Genomic DNA, 23,235 nt, shown 5'->3' on the forward strand with positions numbered 1-23,235 from the left:
GAAAAGCTCCGGCGTTGATTTACTATTTGTTTAAACAGCAGTAAAAGGTGGGGACTACAAGGATCTTCAGTGGAGGGAGTATGGTTGCTGCTGCTAATCAATTAGACAACACACGTCACAAGCGAATGTACAGCATATGAAAAGCATCCTTACTCTGTGTTACCTTATAAATAAATACCGTTTTTTTTGCCAAATTGTACCACTAAATCAGTTTCCTTTCATGAGGGACTTCCAGTATTTGCATCTCTTTGTACATTCATGCTTCTGTGTTTATATACTAATGTAATATTTAATTAATAGAATATTAAAAAAACAATAATAGTGAAGTTTGTGTTTAATTTGGCATTGTTTGAAACTGTGTATTGATTTGCATAGACAATATTTTGCAGGAGATATCACATTATGCATATTTGTATCGGAAATTGAGAGTTGGACAATATCTGCATATCTGTTTTCGGCAAAAAAAAAAAACAATATCGGACATCCCTAATAACAGCGTAGAATAACAGAATAACAGCAATAAAGCAGTTCCCAATTAAGAGTCATGAAACATTAGCACATTAGCAACAACACTTAAGCATAATCAAACATTTAAAAGCAGTCATAGACATTTTTAAGAAGAGCTCTTTGAGTGCCGAATGATTGAATGAAGGACCTTGATGTCTGCTTTAGGACTGATAAAGCCTCCCTCTCGGTGTAGCCTTGAATTCTACACCAGGCTTATTTTGACATGTCATTCAAGCTATGCCAGCTATTGACATTATGCATCATTTGCTCTAACGGTTTTTTAAATGATGCCGTCATGGCATTTGCTGCCGCATCAATAAATACCAGCTTAAACCCTAAATGATTAAATCCTAACTGTATAAGGATTATACAGGAGAAAGATCAAATTATATATATTTTTTTAATCTAAAAAAATAAAAAAAATGAGGAATTAATATTAAGTCACCCCGTTTTGGCTTCAAGTTTATTTCTATTTATAGGACCCATTGGAGTTTTCCCTTTGCTGTGTAATTTTAATAACATTACATTTAATAACAAATAATTATTCAGTTATAATAATATATAATAATAATATGCATAATAATAATAGTATAATAATATATAATAATAATTCAGTTTCAAATGTACTTTTTGATGACATTTCTGAAAGAAATATTCAGTTATAATAATATATAATATAATAATAATATAATAATAATATAATAATTCAGTTTCAAATGTACTTTTTAGTGACATTATTGAAAAAAAAATCAGTCATAATAATATATAATAATATAACAATAATATAATAATTCTGTTTCAAATGTACTTTTTGGTGCCATTTTTGAGAAAAAAAAATTCAGTTATAATAATATAACAATAATATAATAATTCAGTTTCAAATGTACTTTTTGGTGCCATTTCTGAAAAAAAAAATCAGTTATAATACTATATAATATAATAATAATATAACAATAATATAATAATTCAGTTTCAAATGTACTTTTTGGTGACATTTTTGAAAAGAAAAATCTGTTAATAATCTATAATATAATAATAATATAACAATAATATAATGATATAATAATTCAGTTTCAAATGTACTTTTTGGTGACATTTTTGAAAAAATATTCAGTTATAATAATATATAATATAATAATAATATAACAATATAATAATTCAGTTTCAAATGTACTTTTTGGTGACATTTTTGATAAAATATTCAGTTATAATAATATATAATATAATAATAATATAACAATATAATAATTCAGTTTCAAATGTACTTTTTGGTGACATTTTTGAAAAAAAATATTCAGTTATAATAATATATAATAATATAACAATAATATAATATAATAATTCAGTTTCAAATGTACTTTTTGGTGACATTTAAAAAAAATCAGTTATAATAATTACATAACAATATAATAATTCAGTTTCAAATGTACTTTTTGGTTACATTTTTGAAAAAAAATATTCAGTTATAATAATATAACAATAATATAATAATTCAGTTTCAAATGTACTTTTTGGTGACATTTTTGTGTCATGTATATGTTCTCTTGTTGGTCTTCAGCTGTTGTACAAGCGTTCCGACCTCAAGAGATTTTAAGAGGGTGGGGGGGTGGGGGGTGCAGCGATCGGGGTCGGCCTGTCAGTGTCTCCCTCAGGGCAGAGCTGTGACATTTAACTCAATATCCCAGAAGGATAGTGTTTCCCAAATCCACCCGCACCATCACCCACCCCACCCTGTTTCCCCTTCCATCTTCCGCCTGTGTCAAAGCCACTATACTACACGGACCCCCCCTCTCCCCGCCAGCCTTTGCCCCCCCTACATCGCCATGGGGCGCGAACATGCCAGGACATCTTGCCAGGTTTGAGGGATCACCGTGTGCCACCTAATGCCATCCACCGAGCCCCCCCGACCCCCCTTTACACTATCCGTGTTGCCAGTTTTGAACAAGTGTTAAGTAGAGTGGTGGGCGATGGTGGGGGAGTTGCATGAATGCACGGCAGTTATGCAACTGAGGAGCGTCTCCATGCTGACTTGCAAAAGCAAAATGAGACCAGACAGACACTGTATGAAATATAGCATTGGGGAACACCTCTTTAGTGTATTTTTTACAAGGACATTTTGGATCATTTTTTTTCAATAGTTTGGGGAAAGAACCTTTTTATGCACATTTTGGGTTGAGCAGTAAAGAAAGTTATGAGCAAGGCACATTTGTATCACACACAGTGGTTTAAATGTTTCAGGTCAGGACTTTGACTAGGCTTGCTGCTGTAGAACCGCACCAAACCCTCCAAAAAGATTTTGTCTAGTCAGACCAGAGGATTTATTTATTTTTTTGGGTCAGCAGAACAGGGGTCTCAAACTCAACTTACCTGGGGGCCACTGGAGCTAGGGTCTGGGCAAGGCTGGGCCGCATCAGGTTTTCCAAAAAAAAAAAAAAAAACGCATTTATTAAAAACAGAAAAATATACAAACTTTTTCAGTGCTTTGGTTCCGATTTTCTACAATAAAAGCTCTGATAAAACATTCCACTGTTCTCAAATATCTTAATTTTTATGAAAAATAAACAAACAAATCAAGAATAAAGAAAATCAATCAATCAGTAATAAATAAATATAATAATAAAACAGCAAATAATAAAAACTTAAGAAACCACATATAGTTGGTGGGTAGACAAATTATTTTTTTCAGATTAAAATGAACAAAGCATTATTAGAGCCCTGTAGACATGACAAAACACGACTATAGTCACATTTATACTTTTTTTCATTTACAACATATTGCGCAACTGCAGGGTCTTGAGACACATGCTAACTCGCAAACTAGAGAGCTAGTGACCTAAACGGTAGCCTTCAAGTTATTTCCTTTAAACTTAAATAGCCCAAAACTTACCACTTCCACACGAATAGGGAGGATAACTATTAACAGTTATTTAACCTTTAACATGAACATTAATCAAACTTAATCATTTTTTCTGGGTACATGATACCATACAGCATCCATATCAAACTTGCGCGGGCCGCAAACATGCAGCCCGCGGGCCAAATATGGCCCGCAGGACACTAGTTTGAGGCCCCCGTCTTAGAACTTTGAATGTTTTGTCCAGTGTTCGCTTTCTTGCTTTCGAGTCATGAACACTGACCTTAACTGATGTTGTTGTGGGGTCTTTCGTGACCTCTCGGATGAGTCGCCGCTGCATTCTTGGGGAAATTTGTTTGGCAGGCCGGCCACCCCTGGGAAGGTTCACCACTGTTCCATGATTTCGGTATTTGTGGATAATGACTCTCACTGTGGTTTGCTGGAGTCCCAATGCTTTAGAAATGGCTTCATAATTAATTCATACACATTTAGCCTCAGTTTTTTTTTTGTATTTGCTAGACTCATTTTGATCCCCAAAAGGGAAGTGGGTATCATGGATAAAAATTCATAACTGACTGTCTTAGGAGAAATGTACTACTGTTTAATATAACTAAAACAAAGCAAAACTACTCACCCTGTGAAGACGCTAACGTAGAGAACAGGAAGGTGTTTGCAGAGTGATACTGTTACCAAGTGGTGTTTTATGGGTACTGCTGGAATTAAAAATAATTGTAAATATGCAGGCAAAACAATATCTTGACATTTTAAGACATTGATTGAGAAATATTAGCTCATCTCAGTAATCCTTCATATGATCCCTCAACTGATGCATGGATGGTGGTGTGAACTTTTTCTTTTTTTTTGGTTTGCTTTTTTTTGGGACGGGGGTCTACATTTCCTGCATTAACTTAACCTAATTATGCAAATGAAAATACCACAAAGAGTTGAAATGAAAAACAGTGGTGGTATTGACAGTGAGGACATAATTAGTAGCGGGCAATAAGGCACTGGATAAAGGAGATCCAGCGCCGGTGTTAGCCGGGTACTTTTGACAGCATTAGCTAATAGTAATAATAGAAGTGGCAGCTGAGTCTGTGAATCCAGGATTCCTCAGCAGATATAAATAGAGCAGGTGACACTGTGCTGCTGCCGCTGGTGGGCATGGCATCACAGCAGCTTTTTCTTTTCCATTTTGCACAAAGTGGAGACAAGATAGGAGATAGTTAGTGAAGAACATGCTTGACTCCACTTGTGTTATTCGTATCCAGTATCGGGGCCCAGGAGTCCCCCACTACAGGTTGTTCACACCATTCCTTACACTTGAGGCTGCAATATAGAAGACGCAAGGGAAAACAAGAGCGACTTTTAACTAAAGGAAGCTTACCGATGCCGGAAATAATTGAGTGTACCTAGCAACATCATCTTGCTCTCAAATTCGTTTCCACCAGATGGCCTTCTACCCTTCTGTTAAACCATTAAATTTCACAATGTGAATACATCACATTATATATAGAGTACAAATATCTTGTTGCAAACAGCATGTAGGGTTGCATGAGTATAAACAAAATCCTTCTAGAGTTTCACTCGTAAACTGGAAGGCCACATACCGGGATACATGGACAGCATTTCTATACCAGGGATAAGAGTGTTTAACAGTTACTGGACACTTCATTAGGTACGCGTGCATACTAATGAAATACAATAAAGTAGCTGTCAGCAAAAGGAAATAGATTCTGCAGGTATGCGACAAAATAACATTGAAATTATTAATTCATAATAAAAAGTCAATTTAAGATTCAATTGGTATACACTGGACACCCCGTGCTCCCCCCCTCCCTGAGGCTCGCTCCTTCACCTCTCACCTCATTGGTCCGTTTTGGAAGGCCATGTGATGGACAGAGCGTCTTGAAAAAGGGTGTTGATGACAGCAAGATGAATGAATGCAAAAAGAGCCGAAGAAATACCCTAGAAGGAAATGGGATCCCTTTTTTTTTTTGATAAATATAGAATGTGGGACGCTCGGGAGACCCACTTTTCGACACAGCCCACCTACAAATCAAGTGGGGGTGTATGTCTTCTTTAAAAATAAAGTAATGCAATATTCAGCAAAAAATAGTATAAAAATAAGATGATCAACTAGGACTGAAAGGTCACAGTATTCGGTGCCATTGTTATTTTTCATTTTGTAAACAGGCAAAAGTTCATCGTTTTCATGAACTAGTTCAAAGTTCACCTCACACAGCATAAATATGAAAATTTCATGTTCATATTTTACCATTTCACTGTTTACAATTATGCATTGTCTTAGTGGAATTGCAGAACAATACTGAATATAAAATTGTTTTCTTTTAGCCTATGCATGTCTATTTAATAAATGCCCAGCAAACAAAAGTTATCGTGTTGTTTCATGCAATGAAATCAAGTGATAAACGCAGAGCTACATATCCGGAAGTCCTCGGGACAGTTTGGGAGTGTGACCAATCACAGCGGAGTGGGCGTACCTAAAGGAGTGTGAAGGGTGGAGTAAATTAAGCAGATCATTTGGGTAGAAAGAAGCCAATGGCGATAAGATACCGCAGAAAGAGGTGCAGAATCTGGAAGATCTAGAAAGCTTTCTGTATGGGTTATTGTGTGTAGCTGCTCTATAGATGTTTATATATTATATATTGAGTAATATATTGAGAATTATTATTATTATTATGTTTTATTATTTGTATTATTATTATTATTATATTATTATTATTATGTACAGTATATGCTGGTGGACCTAGCTGTATGAAAAATGGCTGCTGTCTAGATAGCTGGGATTTTAGTTCCTTCTCAGCTCGCTTTTCAGAGGGAACTCAGTTTCATAGTTTTATTATGAACAGTCCGAAAATGGCGATCCACATTTTCCTTCTTCGGTAAAGCAATGATAGACCGACGGATGAGGCAAACGCACTTCGAAAAAGAAGCCATCCTCCCACTCCATATGGGAGTGGTAGGTCTTCGGCTTTTTACTTGGTCCAGCTTTTCCACTCATTTTTATCCCCTTTCTTACTCGCTAGTTTTGCGGTACTTAGCGCGGCTGTAGGCGCATGCGCAGTGACCCGCATGTCAGAGAAAGGTCAGGTCAGATGTATGTGTGTATATATATATATATATTAAAGATATATATAGTACAGTAAACCTCGGATATATCGGATTCAATTGTTCCCACTGGTTTTGTCCGATATAAGCGAAATCCGTTATATGCGTATACCGGAAAATGTCCGTTTTACGCATATATCGGATTTATATCCGGTATATGCGTAAATCGGATTTTATCCGTTATAAAAAGGCACTTCCTTGACTATGTTTCCAATGTACCTGGACGCGCAGGCAACGCTGCAAACGACGTCGTATAGCGGCCTGTCACGATTCAGCGAATCGGAGCGCCACAATGCGGCCATCCGATATATGCGAAAATTTAAATGGAAAATTGAATGGAAATGCATTGGAACGGGACTGGAGATTTTGTCCGAAATAGGCGAAATCCGTTATAAAAAATCCGATATATGCAATGAATTTTTATTGGAAATGCATTACAGAAAAATTGGTTCTTTTTTATCTGTCCATTGTGAGCGAATTTCCGATATATCCGAGTCCGATATATCCGAGGTTTACTGTACATACACACACACTGTATTATACAGAATGAAGAGTTAATGGTCAGTGTAAGACAAGGGTGCCCATTACGTCACAATGACACATATATATATACACACACACAAATATTTAAACATGCAAGCGCTCATGTTAACTTTGGAGTGTCATCTTTTGTTCTTTCTTAATTCTATTTTAAATAAAACAAACTGCAGCCACAAATGGCCCCCAGGCCACACTTTGGGCCACCAGCGTGTTAAACTTTGTCCCTGCACTCCTAGTGGATAAGACATTAGTATAAAACAAATAAAGAATTTTGAATAAGTGCCGTATAATTTTGGTTGGCACAGTTGAGTTTTCAGAATAAAGTCAAGTCCATTGCAAGATGTAGTTCAGATTCTTGCTTTATTGGTCAACTTAATGAAAGACTACAAAACGAACTCACAAAAAATCTTTCAAGTAATCAAATCTGTACAAACCTAAACTGTATGGGTTTTTATTTTTTTTACAGTTCTGGCTCATATGAATCTGAAGAGTTGTGCATGTGTGCGCACGTGCGAGGGAAGGTGTGACGTCGCGCGGGTCAGCCAGGGGAGGGGGTGGTGGTTGGGGGACACCGCGTGGACACACGCACGCACACATGTCGAGATTTTACAGTACAGAAGACAGGGAAAACAAAAAATACCCCCCCTCCCTCCCACACACATACACACACGTACATACATACACGCCACCTATCGGCAGGAGTCTGCTGCCTAAAATGTCACCACGTCGGCAAACGCTTGCCAGCTTTTTCAGTCAAATTACTGTACAGTCAGACTGTGGTTTCCACTTCTTCACAGGAAGAGTGCCAAGAGATAAGAGAGGGAGGAGTAGAAGTAGAAATTGCTAATATTCTCATACCAAATGTACCAAGTGCACACCTTTTAATGCTCACTGGCAGACATGGCACATGTGACACCTGCACGTGCACGCACTCATTCAGAAATATTTGTAACATTAAATGTTTTAAGAAGTACAGATAAAAAAGGGAAAAAAAGCCCTGGGTAAAGGTTTGATTTCTGGCTGTTTGGTGAAAGAAAGGAGAAAGAGAGGTAGAAAGGGCAGGAAGGATGGGTCAGAGGTCAAGGGCAGACTACTGCTGTCATTTCTTAGCTTTTCTTGGGGGGGTGACTGGGCGGCCGGAGCCCAGACCGCCACTGTAGAACAGCTTCTTGTCTGCAGGTTTGAGGATCTGGACAAAAAGAGGAAACAAAATTAGATAAGATAAGATAAGATATGCCTTTATTCGTCCCTTAGTGGGGAAGTTTGCATTGCACAGCAGTAAGAGTACAGAATCAGTTAAGCAGTACAAAATACACAATATAAAAAATAAACAATATAAACAACCCAAGTATTAACAAAATCAACAGTTTTTCCCCAGAGTTATATACAATACAGTATGTAGATAATATGAAACGTAATGAGATACAGTAAACCTCGGATATATAGCACTCGGATATATCGGAAATTCGCTCTCAACGGACAGATAAAAAAGAACCGATTTTTCTGTAATGCATTTCCAAAATTCATTGCATATATTGGATTTTTTATAACGGATTTCGCCTATTTCGGACAAAATCTCCAGTCCCGTTCCAATGCATTTCCATTAAATTTCCCTCGCATATATCGGATGGGCGCATCGTGGCGCTCCGATTCGCCGAATCGTGACAGGCCGCTATACGACGTCATTTGCAGCGTTTGCAGCGTTGCCTGCGCGTCCAGGTACATTGGAAACATAGTCAAGGAAGTGCCTTTTTATAACGGATAAAATTCGATTTACGCACATACCGGATATAAATCCGATATATGCGTAAAACGGACATTTTCCGGTATACGCATATAACAGATTTCGCTTATATCGGACAAAACCAGTGGGAACAATTGAATCCGATATATCCGAGGTTTACTGTATATGACCAGTCTATACACTGAGATCTTGCTAGTGAGTTAATATGAGGCATGATGGAAATACTTCACATAGTATATTGCATTTAGAGCCCTTAATATTGCACAGTGAATGGGGTCTGGAGTAACTATACTGACTATAAAAGCAAGTATTACACAGATGTACATAGTGGTGTAGAAGTCTAAATTAGCATGCATAAAAAACAAAAATAGTATGCAACTTTTCTGTGAGTTGATTTGCTAGCTCACCTGGAATGAGCACATGAGGGTTTCATCAACGCTCATCATGGCGCCCGCATTGTCAAACTCCCCGCAGTAGTTTGGGGCAGAGAAGAGCGTGACGAGCTGCCTTTTTGCAAAGAACTCATAGCCGTCCTCCACCACCTGAAACGCAGAAGACAGGTTAGCAGCTCGCATATATTGGATGCATGCATCAGTAAGGTGCAGTCTGATTGGCTGCTCGGCTGCTGTGACTGACAGCAGATGAGACGAATGAGGAAAGCGGCAAAGGGAACGGAGTTGGCTGCCATCTGGTGGCAAAGTGTCAAATCACCTCGGCTTTATTTCAAGGAGAACAACTATGTCACTGCTTTGGGGGTTAAAAGTGTGTTACTAGAGCATTTTTATTAGCATCGAATGTGAGAAAAATGTATCATTTCACGAACTTGTTTGCTTCACTTTGGGCATACAGTAACAGTTGTTAGATTTTCATAACATCTTTTTTTTTTTTAAAGATGTGGAAGCTGGAAGTTTGACTTGTTTTCTTTTTCTTCAGCTAATAGCCTAACCGAGCATGATATTGCTGTTAAAATGGTGTAAAAAGCACACATGCTATGCTAGTGTTGCTCACATTTGCATCTTCCTGTCCCACTCCTTCAATGTTATGTTGCATATAGTGCTGCAATAATTAATAGACAACTATTTTGGGAATCAACTAATTTAAAAACATACTGTAAATATCCCGATTTCAGTCTCTTAAATGTGACTTTTGTTACATTTCCTTTGTCATACATGGAAACAGGCCCATTATGTTTGCGTTTCAGGAAAAACAAGACAGTCACACACATGAGCTTTGACTTTGGAAAAGAGCAATCAACATTTTTGCCTCTTTCTGGTATCTTGCAAATGAAACCACTGCAGGGATGTGTGTAAGAACATTCCAACACGAAGTGTGTGATAGAATTTATCCGCTTGCACTTGTGCGTAGGGAAATGTGTACTTTTGTGCACAACTCTTACCATGAGTGCCTAGTACATTGAATTTCAGTGTTGGAGAAATTAATTTTCCTTGCCATATTTGCTATGATTATGAAGAGGGAAAAAGTACATTGATCATTGCACTAAAATTAATATATCTGCTCCTGCATATGCTCCTGTGAAATACTATGTGTATATTTTGGATATCTTGTATATATCTTGTTAAATTGTCTTTTTTACTCTACTTTATATACTCATTTTGTTTTTTTTTTAAACTTGACTACTGCACTCAAAGTTGAAGCTCTCCAATTTCGTTGTACATCTTGTATAATGACAATAAAGGCCATTCCATTCCATTCCATTCATTCTTAAAGAGACTGCTACTAAAAGGTGAAAAATGTATTTTTTGTTAGATCTGATTATCAATAACAAAAAAACCCACCAAGCTATTGAACAGTGTGGGCTTGTAAGGAGAGCATTAGTGTATCAGTAATGAGTCAGTCTACAAAAATAGACAAATTGTGTCCAAAATGGAAGTGTACAAATAGTATGGCGGACTGTACGCCGACGCTTCAATGAATATGTAAAAAGTGAATAAAGGGCACAATAGCGCTTCTTTGGGCCACACACTGTGAAAGCAGGCATGGGCAGACACAGCGCTAGTATTACACAATACAGTGGCACTTACTAAAAGCACTTTATAAAAAAAAAAAGGTCTAAATTGATTTTGGATAATATGCTTCATATTGTATAGTATGAGCCTTTAAATGTTCCAATGTAAACCCGGCTCTGACCTGATGGGCCCGGCAGATGAGGTCCATGTCGTGTTTGTGGAGGAACTTGGTGACCACGTCAGCACCAAACGTGAAGGAAACGCCGCGGTCGTTCTCGCCCCAGCCCAGCACATCCTTGTCAGGGTCGGCCCACAGCAAGTCACACAAAAGGCCCTGGTCAGGCACGTCGGTGGGCCGCATGACCCTTCGCACCTGCTCCATAGACTGCAGATCTGGAGATAGGCCTGGAAGAGGAAAATGGAGGAAAATATTTTTTTTTCTTGTTTACAGATTACCTAAATATGTGCTAACAGGAAGAACATATTTTATGAGGCTATAAGTTCAAAGGTGGCTACAAATGAATAACTGGTAAACACACCGTTTTCTTATCTGGCGGAACATCACATGATCAGACGGAGAGATGTTTTCACTCGGGATTATCACTGCCTGTTTACATATTCAGCAAACTGCGTGTTGATGGTGAAGACACGTATGAGAAATCTTGTGCTACTTCATTACATAATTGTTTACATAATTAAAAAGGAGACAAAATTTGGTCTCCTTGTTTGTGTCGACTGTGGTTTTAATTTTAAAATTAACTATTAGCACCAAAATTCCTTTTTGAATACATAAATTGTTACACAAGTTAATTAAATGTGAAATGTGTAAAGGTCGGAGACATTTATGTTGACACTAAACATGCAGCAGAGACAAGCTGGAGTGTGTTTGTTATTTTTATGGGGCGCCTACCTCCATGGCAACAGAAGATCTTCTCATCAACAATGGCGGCAACAGGCAAACAGTTGAAACAGTCGGTGAAGGTCTTCCACAGCTTTATGTTGTATCGCCTCTTACCTGTGCACAAAAGAAACACGCTTTGATCGCTTGTATCTGAAGATCGACAACATCTCTAAAAAGGCTCCGCCGGTTGCGTCACATTTTTAGCACAGCATTACGTAAACGGCACAAAGGGTGTGATTTATTGCCATTCATGCTGCGTGATGATGCTTATTTAGCCTGACAGCACATGTAGCTTGAAGATTGCCAGTGTACCGTAACGCGGCAAATAGGCAACTTGTAACTCTGAAGACAAGAATGAACAGTGCAGGACCTTGTGAGGACAATGTGCTCTGTGTACAAGTTAATGTGTGTCAAAGTGGAGCCTTTATTCGAAGACTATATGCACATTTAAAAGGACACTTTGCTCTAATTTAAAACCTCATGCTTGGAGTGGACAATCTGGGTTCAATATTACATCACCAGGAAGTAAGACATTTTGCTGTGTTAATACGTCCGTGTTACACATTTGCAGCATGTAGATAGCATTTATTAATTTATGAATCAATATCTTCAATATCTCAGACCAAAGATATTTAAATATTAGTCGATGACAACAAAAAGCTAAATGCAGTTTGTAAAATTACATTAATGTGGAGGAAAAAAATCCAAACCTAGGTGGACTTGTGAGTGCACTTCAGTCTGGAAAAGGTAAACGTAAAGCTATAAAGTTGTACTTAAAAAAGTGCATTTTGTGTTTAATTAATCATTAACTGCTACTTCATGGTATTTATAACCCATTTGAACCAGTAAAGCATTCAATTATGTGATACACCTGAGCGTGTCGTCCAAGTAGATACAACCACAGAAGGTACTATACTAGTTACCGTATTGTGTTTGTTATAGTCGCTAAGTTTCCTCTGCTTGTTCAATGCCGTTGCTGCTTTATTACTTCAGAAACTATGTCACAATAAAAGCAGCCATTTCATCATTATGCGAACCAGAATGAGGGGCAGGAAAATTTAAAAATGAATTGTGACTCACACTCATCGTAGAAGCCATATATCCTGTTAATGGATGCACACTCGTGGTTGCCCCTCAGAAGGAAGAAGTTTTCGGGGTATTTTATCTTGTACGCCAGCAGCAGGCAGATGGTCTCCAGTGACTGCTTGCCTCTGTCGACATAGTCTCCCAGGAACAGGTAGTTGCTCTCTGGTGGGAAGCCGCCGTATTCAAAGAGCCTTAGCAGGTCGTAGTACTGCCCGTGAACATCCCCTGGTGAAGTAAATGACATTAGTACAGTAAACCTCGGATATATCGGACTCGGATATATCGGAAATTCACTCACAACGGACAGATAAAAAAGAACCGATTTTTCTGTAATGCATTTCCAATAAAAATTCATTGCATATATCGGATTTTTTATAACGGATTTCGTCTATTTCGGACAAAATCTCCAGTCCCGTTCCAATGCATTTCCACTAAATTTCCCTCGCATATATCGGATGGCCGCATCGTGGCGCTCCAATTCTCCGAATCATGACAGGCCGCTATACGACGTCATTTGCAGCGTTGCCTGCGCGTCCAGGTACATTGGAAACATAGTCAAGGAAGTGCCTTTTTATAACGGATAAAATCCGATTCACGCATATACCGGATATAAATCCGATATATGCGTAAAACGGACATTTTCCGGTATACGCATATAACGGATTGCGCTTATATTGGACAAAACCACTGGGAACAATTGAATCCGATGTATCCGAGGTTTACTGTAGTTACTAACAATGATGGTGTCATTATCTTGGTATGGATGTTGAAGTAAAACCTAATATTTGATAGGGATAGGCAATAATTTGACAGTACAATTCGATTGGCAATTTTTGCTTCCAAGTCCCGGCAGATGGCTCTTGCAAGAAGACGGAAGTCATTTGCATCTACTGTCACTGTGATTTAAATTGTCATGGACTACTCCATCGTCGACTTGCCAGAGAGAAACAGGAAGGTACTGAAGCACTGCCGGCATTTAAAAGCACAAAATGAATAGACCACCATCCACTAGTATGAGCATGGACTTGTTTTTTTTGTGGACCACAAATATGCACATTAGCACTTAATAAGGTCCATCAAATATTCATGCACAAAAATTAGAATTTCTTTTTTTTATTGAAAAAATGACTTGATTGTAAATCCTGTTTATATTTAATGTAAATACTTTTGGTATAATTGAAGATAATGCCTGCTTATAATGAATTGTCAATTGACCAATGAAGCTGATTCTGAAATAATGGCCGATATTTCCAAAATGTATATCTCTTTACATAAAATTTTATGTAGTTTCAAATGTTCTCTTTTATTGAATGATGGACCTGACTCACTGAGGTTTGTTACAAAGCCAAACAATATTGTTGGTCATGCTGTTTAATTAAAAAAACAATATTTTGGTTGCATTATTATTTAATTCTTTGAAAAGCTATTTTCATAACCACATTCAATCCCACAAATGAATTTTTGTAACAAATTCTTATTATTATTTAAAAATAACAAGGATAAATACCGGATTGACTACAAAATGATTTGGTTCGGCTCCGAAGTGTGTTCCTCCGTGTGTTGAGAATGTCTGTACAACGAATTGGGAACAAAAATAAACGTGCTTCGTGTTCCCGTAACCATCTGATTTACATTATGTGTTTTAAAATTAGAATATCTCTGGAGTCAAACCAACCTTCAAAAACCAACCACAGTTGGGGAGATCAAAGGTTTACCCTTAGTAATCCGTTACAAAATATGATGAGAAAGGATCATTGCAGACAAAAGAAATGCCAAATACAACATTGTCAGTAATCATGGGGCAAGGTTATGTCTAACATTATTATAGTCCTGATATTCATATCACCAGCATTAGGTAAAAAAAATCTAGCTATTGTTAAAAAAAGTATTTACTAAAGAACAAAAATTTATTGAGTCTGCCGACAACCCAAAAGCGATTAGAACACCCAAAAAGACAATTCTCACCACAAATCTTGAGAGGCGCCTCAAGTTCGAGCAGAATTGGCTGGCTAAGGAAGATCTCCCTGGATTTGAGGCAAAGACCCCGGATTTCATTCTCTGTCAGTTGGACATTTTTGCCTGGTCTGGAGCCTTTCACTGAAACAAAGAGGGGAACAACAAGCGTGGAAGTGAGAAACAAAAAATAACAGAACAAAAACTGTAATAGAATGCCATTTTAAGATGTGAAGTTCTAAATATAGTATGTAATAGGAAAACAAACAAAGGATTAGTCAAGTGATTTACACACAATTGCGTGTTTTAGTCTAGTTAACTAGCATGTGGACCAACTTTTGCATTAATAATATGCAAAGATCGAATTATTATTCCACATAATGGTAAAACTTGCATAGAAATGGAAGGAGCTGTAATGCCGCTTAAAATATTTTTTACGCCAAATGACTCCTCTCTCCGGGGTACTCAGTAAAAAAATACTTAATATTTCTTAGCGTTTATTGTCTAAATTAAGAACACGTGTTAAATCGTTGCGGTGTACTAAAGAATCCATCTTATATCTTAAAAAAAGAATCGAGCTGACCTGCGCTGCGAATGCCTCCATCGTTGCCTAGCCTAGCGAACTTAGCTAAAATGGCTACCTCAGTAAAGTGTAGCGAGAGAAATATTGAGTCTTACCTTCCAACAGACGCTGAATGATGGAGTCGATGTTCAGTTTGTCGGCTTCTGCCATCTTATCCCTCGACTCTCGTCGTCTTTGTTACAAATACCTACGACTCAAGGGAGGAGTAAGCGATAGCGGGATCCTGAGTAACAGTTAGCTAAACTAGTTTAGCGATAGCACTTAATCGGCTATCAGCTAGCTAGCTAACCTTGGGAAATAATGGGCAACACAAATGGCCGTCGACTTGCGTTGGTCAATACGTAATAGCTGACACTTGCTTAAAAAATTCGCTTAAGTCAGCTATTTCCCATTAAATATCAGAATTCAATTTGAATTGTCGATGATTGTCGTTGTTCCTGTCGTAGCTGCTTCGCACCACGCCATCGACAAAAAAAGAAGACTGAATGAACGTTAGCCCGAAAGGGGTTGGGCGGAAGTGGCGGCACACAATCGTGCTCAGCTATTGGTCAGTTTTATGAGTAGGCGGGATTAACGAATTCAACATTTTTGCTACCAAATTCATATGAAATTAATTACGAATTAAAATGACAAACATCCACCGAGCCACCCTTCCATTTGTTAGTTTTACATTGGCAGCTTTGGTATGTTCTTTCTTTGTTTTGTATGTCGTCCTTGTACAGTAACACAACACAAATGAGGCACAAAGAATGGAAAGAATTTATGACCCATGTTAGCGTGACGCAATGGTCCACGTTTCATAATACAAGTGCGCTTGTCTGTACTTGTGGACGAGTGTCACGTCATCCATAGTTGTTTCAAAGGGCGTGAAATTTGTCCATGTCAATAAAGTTTAATAAACCAAAAAAATGCACACTCAAATACCCGGATGTATACTTGCGCCACCCATTTCATTTATGGTTTTCACTTGATAGTACAGTATACGTTACAGCTAGTGTGTGACGTCACAACAGACCGCGCTTCTCTTTTTTGTTCCTGTTTGGACTTAGCGTCCGTTCATTTTCACAAGATTATTTAAATGATTTAATCATGACGCCGGGTGCGGAGTAGATCCTTGTTTATTCCCGCGTGTATAACACAACAAACAATGAAGCTGCTTCACAGAGACATTGAAAAAGACAACACCGGGTGAGTAACCGAAGTTAGCGAGCTAGCATACTGTACCTAGCTATCCTAGCTAGCATGCGTGCTATTTTCTACAGCTGATTCCCCCTCCACGTGTCACGTATTAGCATCTTTGTTGACATTTGACACTAGCACGCGGGGACATGTTTATTTATATGAACAATACCAGGTTCTTGAACGTCTAATGTATACTACTACAAATAGTACTGAACTGCTTGATGAGTGATGGTTTTACAGGTTAAATATTATGACGTCATTGCTTTCCTGTCCATCAGTCAGGTGACTCTGATGCCAGAGGAAGCAGAGGACATGTGGCACACCTACAACCTGCTGCAAGAGGGTGACAGCTTGAGGGCCTCCACTATAAGGTACCCTGACAACAATAATAACAATTTTCCTGCGCTGTAACCGGGGTTTGACAGTTTTATTCACTTCCTGTAATTCATATGTGATTTTTTTTAATACCTTAAGACAGTGTTTTTCAACCTTTTTTGAGCCACGGCACGTTTTTTACGTTGGAAAAATTTTGCGGCACACCAATAACCAACATTATTTGCTTCTTTCAGTTTTTTCCTGATTACGGATCCTTTTGATCCGCATACTAATTTAACCAACAACGTTACAACATGTCACCACTACCTCTCAAGTGCATCACTAAGTCTATTAGAGGAACGAGGCAATCAGCTACGTGTTGCCACATGGATGAATATTACATTGCTCTGACAGTCTTTACACCAATGACACGCGACGATGACATAATATTTGCAGAAAATTATTAATATATATTAATTTAAAAAAGTGATATTGAATAATTCCTCACGGCACACTTGTGTGCTGCTGCACAGTTGTTGAAAATCACTGCCATAAGAGTTTTTTTTGTCCTTTTTAATGACAGAAAAGTACAGACCGAATCCACTACCGGAAGCGTGGGTAGCTCCAGAGTTCGGACAACTTTAACTTTATGCGTGGAGACGATCGACTTCGATACGCAGGCCTGCCAGCTGAGAGTCAAAGGGACCAACATCGAAGAGAACCAGTATGTCAAGGTGTGTATTTAGCTACTATAATGGAAGAGTGAAGGCTTTTAGTTACCTCTATAAGTCAATTGGGACATGACAACATGGTAAACATGGTAGTGTGTTGGAGAGGCATCATTGTGACAATGTGTTTACATCAGATGTGCTAAATACGCAGTTAAACATCACCACAAAGTATAACCACAGTAACGAACAATGTTAAGAAGTAGAATGCAGTGATAGTGATTGCATTTGAGCTGTCAGGCTGTACAACAAGCACTGCTCCCAATAGATTTTACATTCAGTATAGTTACTCCAGACTCCATTCACTGTGCAATATCATCAACCTCCACGTGCAATATTAAGGCTCTAAATGCAATATATTTACTTCTATGTGAAATATTTCTTTCATGCCTCATATTAACTCACTAGCAAGATTGACTGGTCATATATCTCATCTCGTTTCATATTATATGCATACTGTATTGTATATAACCCTGGGGAAAACTGTTAATTTTGTTAATACTTTGTTAACAAAAGTATGTTTATATTGTTTATTTTTCTATATTGTGTATTTTGTACTGCTTAACTCAGTGTTTTTCAACCTTTTTTGAGCCACGGCACATTTTTTACATTGGAAAAATCTTGTGGCACACTACTAACCAAAAACGTTACAAAATGTCGCCACGACCTCACACGTGCATCAATAAGTCTATCAGAGGAACAAGCTAGGTGTTGCCACACGGACCAATATTACTTTGCTCTGCCAGTCTTTACACCACAGACACTCCACAGTAGCCACGTTTTTACATAAAATAGTCAATGGGGCATGCCCAGTAAAACGTAAACATCAACATCACGTGATACCGGCTTCCCCAAGTTTTTCTTTCACTTGTTGGAATAACTCCGTATTGCCAGTTTTTCATCTGTCCAGTCTTGAAATTTAGTTTGAATCCAAAACAAACTTTGCTTAGTCCAGTGCCGATTGCTGGCCTCCATTTTTAAAAGTGAAGAACGTCTGGATCTGCGTGTTACGTCATATCTGAGCATGCGCTGAAAGAACGCACCCGGGTTAAAGTTAAACAGGAAAAGATCAAATTCAATCTTGCTAATATTTTATAATTAAACTCAGGACATGTTTTATATAGATATGTATTTTCTTTTTTAATAAAACTGGACTTGTGAATGGCGTATAGAAGGGTTTAGATTCTGTTCCACAGATGGCGCTAATACACACCAAAGCTGCTTGCCAACCGCCAATAAACCCTGACACCCTGACAACTTTCCGTTTGAGCGGGTACAAGATACCTCAATCGGATTGGTTAAAGCAGGGGTGGGCAAACTTTTTGACTCGCGGGCCGCATTGATTTAACAAAATTGATGGGGGGCCAGACTATATATTTTACACATAACAGTCCACCTGGAATTATTGTATCTGTAAAAGTGTCATGCAGTCTGCTATATGTGCCTGTGTCCCTTTTTTCAGCAGACTACATTAAATAACGAAATCATCAAAACGTTGGCTCAAGCCATGATGCCAGGTTGTATGTTAAGTTTAAATGAAATACTTTAGAAAAAACGTGCGGGCCGTATTCAAACATTTGGCAGGCCACATGTGGCCCCCGGGCCGTACTTTGCCCAACCCTGGGTTAAAGGAATATTCCATCCCCTGTTCAATTCTTTCCGTTTGAGCAAATAAACCAAAGTGAATTGGAATATTTGGGTCCATGTATACTATTGACATAATGGCTATTGACATAATATATGCAAATGATGATTAATAAATGTTAATTATAAAAAGTGACAATGGATAATTCCTCACGGCACACCTGACGGTTTCTCAAGGTACACTAGTGCGCCGCGGCACAGTGGTTGAAAATCACTGGCTTAACTGATTCTACTCTTGCTGCTGTGCAATGCAAATTTCCCCACTGAGGGACGAATAACGGCATATCTTATCTTTATCGTATCTTATCTTCACTCATCAGATGGGGGCATACCACACGATTGAGCTGGAGCTCAACAGGAAGTTTACTCTTGCGAAAAAGAGCTGGGACAGTGTCATCCTAGCCAGAATTGGTAAGCAAAATTCACCAAATTCATGTCAGCTATGTTATTGGAGTATATTCACAATTGTATATGTAAATATCAGTGCTTCTCAAATTGTTTATTATATCTTTCCTATGGCGGCACGGTGGTCTAGTGGTTAGAGACCAGGGTTCAATTCCACCCTCGGCCATCTCTGTGTGGAGTTTGCATGTTCTCCCCGTGCATGCGTGGGTTTTCTCCGGGTACTCCGGTTTCCTCCCACATTCCAAAAACATGCTAGGTTAATTGGCGACTCCAAATTGTCCATAGGTATGAATGTGAGTGTGAATGGTTGTTTGTCTATATGTGCCCTGTGATTGGCTGGCCACCAGTCCAGGGTGTACCCTGCCTGTTGTCCGAAGACAGCTGGGATAGGCTCCAGCACCCCCGCGACCCTTGTGAGGAAAAAGTGGTAGAAAATGAATGAATGAATGAATATTTCCTATGGTGGCACGGTGGTCTAGTGGTTAGAGACCAGGGTTCAATTCCACCCTCGGCCATCTCTGTGTGGAGTTTGCATGTTCTCCCCGTGCATGCGTGGGTTTTCTCCGGGTACTCCGGTTTCCTCCCACATTCCAAAAACATGCTAGGTTAATTAGCGACTCCAAATTGTCCATAGGTATGAATGTGAGTGTGAATGGTTGTTTGTCTATATGTGCCCTGTGATTGGCTGGCTGGCCACCAGTCCAGAGTGTACCCCGCCTCTTGCCCGAAGACAGCTGGGATAGGCTCCAGCACGCCCCGCGACCCTCGTGAGGAAAAAGCGGTAGAAAATGAAATGAATCTTTCCTATGACCGTTCCATTGACCGTTGTTTCAACTGTGCTGCAGATGAAGCATGTGATGCGACACAGAAGGCAGATGTGGCAGCGGTGGTGATGCAGGAAGGTCTCGCCAACCTGGTGCTGGTGACCCCAGCCATGACGCTGCTGCGTGCTAAAGTGGAGCTCACCATTCCCCGCAAGAGAAGGGGAAGCTGCACGCAACATGAGAAGGTAGGTCCCGTAGCCACTTGGATAGAATTCATTTTCGAGGACTGTCAGATTTGAGTAAATTGTCTCCACGCAGGCTCTGGAGAGGTTCTACGAAGCTGTCATGCAGGCTATTTTACGTCACATTAATTTTGATGGTGAGATTATACTGGATCATACTTCGGCCATCTTGTCATCTTCATGCAATATTATTGTATTTCTCAGTGGTCAAGTGCATCCTGGTGGCTAGTCCTGGCTTTGTGAAGGACCAGTTCATGACGTACCTTTTTAAAGAGGCAGTGCGACAAGACAACAAGTTGCTGCTGGAGAACCGACCCAAATTCATGCTGGTCCACGCGTCGTCTGGTCACAAGTACTCGCTTAAAGGTACAACAGGGTGGATGGTTATTTGACAGTACCTTACATTACATGGTAATAGCTAATGGGGTGTTGTTGGCTGTACTAAAGTGATTGGACCATTGCCAGTTCATTCATTTTCTACCGCTTATCCTCACAACACCCTGGACTGGTGGCCAGCCAATCACAGGGCACATATAGACAAACAACCATTCACACTCACATTCATACCTATGGACAATTTGGAGTCGCCAATTAACCTAGCATGTTTTTGGAATGTGGGAGGAAACCGGAGTACCCCGAGAAAATCCACGCATGCACGGGGTGAACATGCAAACTCCACACAGAGATAGCCGAGGGCGGGATTGAACTCGGGTCTCCTAGCTGTGAGGTTTGCGCGCTAACCAGTTGTCCGCCATGCAGCCCAAATTATCATTCATTCATTTTCAACCGCTTATCCTCACGAGGGTCGCGGGGGTGCTGGAGCCTATCCCAGCTGTCTTCAGGCGAGAGGCGGGGTACACCCTGGACTGGTGGCCAGCCAGCCAATCACAGGGCACATATAGACAAACAACCATTCACACTCACATTCATACCTATGGACAATTTGGAGTCGCCAATTAACCTAGCATGTTTTTGGAATGTGGGAGGAAACCGGAATACCTGGAGAAACGCACGGGGAGAACATGCAAACTCCACACAGAGATGGCTGAGGGCGCGATTGAACTCGGGTCTCCTAGCTGTGAGGTCTGCGCGCTAAACACTTTTCCGCCGTGCAGCCCAAATTATCAAATGTTTAAAAAAAAATGTAAGTATGTAAATATTTAACATATTTAAGACACAATGAAAAGTATCTCAGTAAAATGTTTTTTTTTAAATTACTTGTATCTTAAAAAAAAACGAAAAAATTATGTTCAAATCTATTGTTTTCATTAAAATTTTCTTTTATGGTTTATATTTTCCCTGCAGTTGTAGCATAACATCTTATTAATATTTTTCAGAAATCCTGTCAGACCCCACAGTAACGAGCAGACTGTCTGATACCAAAGCTGCAGGAGAGGTGAAAGCCCTGGAGGACTTCTACAAGATGCTCCAGCATGAACCTGACAGAGCTTTTTATGGGTAAAACAACAAAATATTCACGTTAACCTGCATTCACTCATGTAATCAACTTTTATCAACTACTTTTTATTTTCATTTTTTACAGGCTAGTTCATGTGGAGAAGGCTGCAGACGCCCTCGCTGTCGATACTTTAATGATCAGCGACAAGCTATTCAGGTACGTAACACGCAGTACAAGTCTTTACGTGATAGAACGTCCGCAATGTACAGTTTCTGTTGTCGTCGCAGGCATCAGGATGTCCCTACCAGGGCTCGCTACGTCCGCTTGGTGGACAAAGTGAGAGACAATGGCGGCAATGTCAGGTAATAATGCAGGCCAATTTTGAGCTAGTACAGTATTTTCCTGATGCAAAAAGATTGGACAAATGTTGGTTTCTTTCTTTTTCATGCAGAATATTCTCCAGCCTTCACGTCTCTGGTGAACGTAAGTCATTTAGAATAATAAGCATTCTACATATTCACTTGTTTATGTATTATTTGGCACTATATAAATGGATTTTGACTAATACAAGAGGCCGTAGTCAAACACTAAACATCGAGCATTCATGCACAACTGTACACACGTTTGTCATATTTTAACATGAGTTTTGTTCCATGTTTTTTTTTTAGAACTGACTCAGCTGAGCGGCGTGGCGGCCATCTTGCGCTTCCCTATTGCCGACTTTTCAGAGGGAGAAGAAAGCAGCTCAGATGAAGATTGATGATAGAACTGTTGCTAATTAAAAGAGGAAAAACTCTACCGACTGTGTATTGCTGTCATACTAGTGAAATTTAGAATTCTCATCTTTATCCGTTAAATTAGCGTGAGGTTGTGTGTATGAGGGTACATATACAGTACATATTAAGAGTGCAACAATACACAAAATTCACGGTTCGGATCGATACTTTTAAATTTCGAAATTTATAGAATTTGGTAATGGTTTAATTTCATTTGAACATGCATCAGATTACAATTGAATGCATCACATAATAAGTTCACAGTTCCACATGTCCAAAATGAGTAGGAAGAAGCAAAGCTTATTAAATCCTACCCCTCCATCTGGTACTTTTACAATCAGTAACTGTTACATTTGTTCACTTCCTGCTTTCCTAATAGTTTTTTTTTATTTTAAATTTACATTTTTAAATTTATTTTTGTCACATACCGAAGTACGAGGTGACTTATCTTTACTAAAAGTTGTTAGTATTAAGTCATTACCAAAGTACTCACGCTCAAGGGTTCAATTTACAATC

General features: G+C 39.0%; 2 protein-coding genes across 2 annotated transcripts; one reads left to right on the forward strand and one right to left on the reverse strand.

Moving 5' to 3' along the window:
- Positions 1–7,373: 7,373 nt before the first annotated feature.
- Positions 7,374–15,794, reverse strand: LOC131109850 (serine/threonine-protein phosphatase alpha-2 isoform-like). The gene is made up of 7 exons (XM_058062257.1): positions 15,360–15,794; positions 14,694–14,825; positions 12,723–12,953; positions 11,652–11,756; positions 10,923–11,146; positions 9,182–9,316; positions 7,374–8,219 (listed from the first exon to the last, which is right to left on the reverse strand). The coding sequence occupies exons 1-7, from the start codon at positions 15,412–15,414 to the stop codon at positions 8,130–8,132; spliced, it is 972 nt and encodes a 323-aa protein (XP_057918240.1). The 5' UTR covers positions 15,415–15,794; the 3' UTR covers positions 7,374–8,129.
- Positions 15,795–16,184: 390 nt separating this feature from the next.
- On the forward strand, positions 16,185–22,880 carry pelo (pelota mRNA surveillance and ribosome rescue factor). Its single transcript, XM_058061689.1, has 12 exons — positions 16,185–16,452; positions 16,725–16,817; positions 17,345–17,495; positions 19,454–19,544; positions 20,384–20,547; positions 20,621–20,681; positions 20,749–20,910; positions 21,882–22,002; positions 22,088–22,159; positions 22,231–22,305; positions 22,395–22,426; positions 22,612–22,880. The coding sequence occupies exons 1-12, from the start codon at positions 16,412–16,414 to the stop codon at positions 22,701–22,703; spliced, it is 1,155 nt and encodes a 384-aa protein (XP_057917672.1). The 5' UTR covers positions 16,185–16,411; the 3' UTR covers positions 22,704–22,880.
- Positions 22,881–23,235: the final 355 nt, after the last annotated feature.

The sequence above is a fragment of the Doryrhamphus excisus genome, chromosome 22 (genome assembly GCF_030265055.1).
Source record: "Doryrhamphus excisus isolate RoL2022-K1 chromosome 22, RoL_Dexc_1.0, whole genome shotgun sequence".
NCBI classification, from domain to species: Eukaryota; Metazoa; Chordata; class Actinopteri; order Syngnathiformes; family Syngnathidae; genus Doryrhamphus; species Doryrhamphus excisus.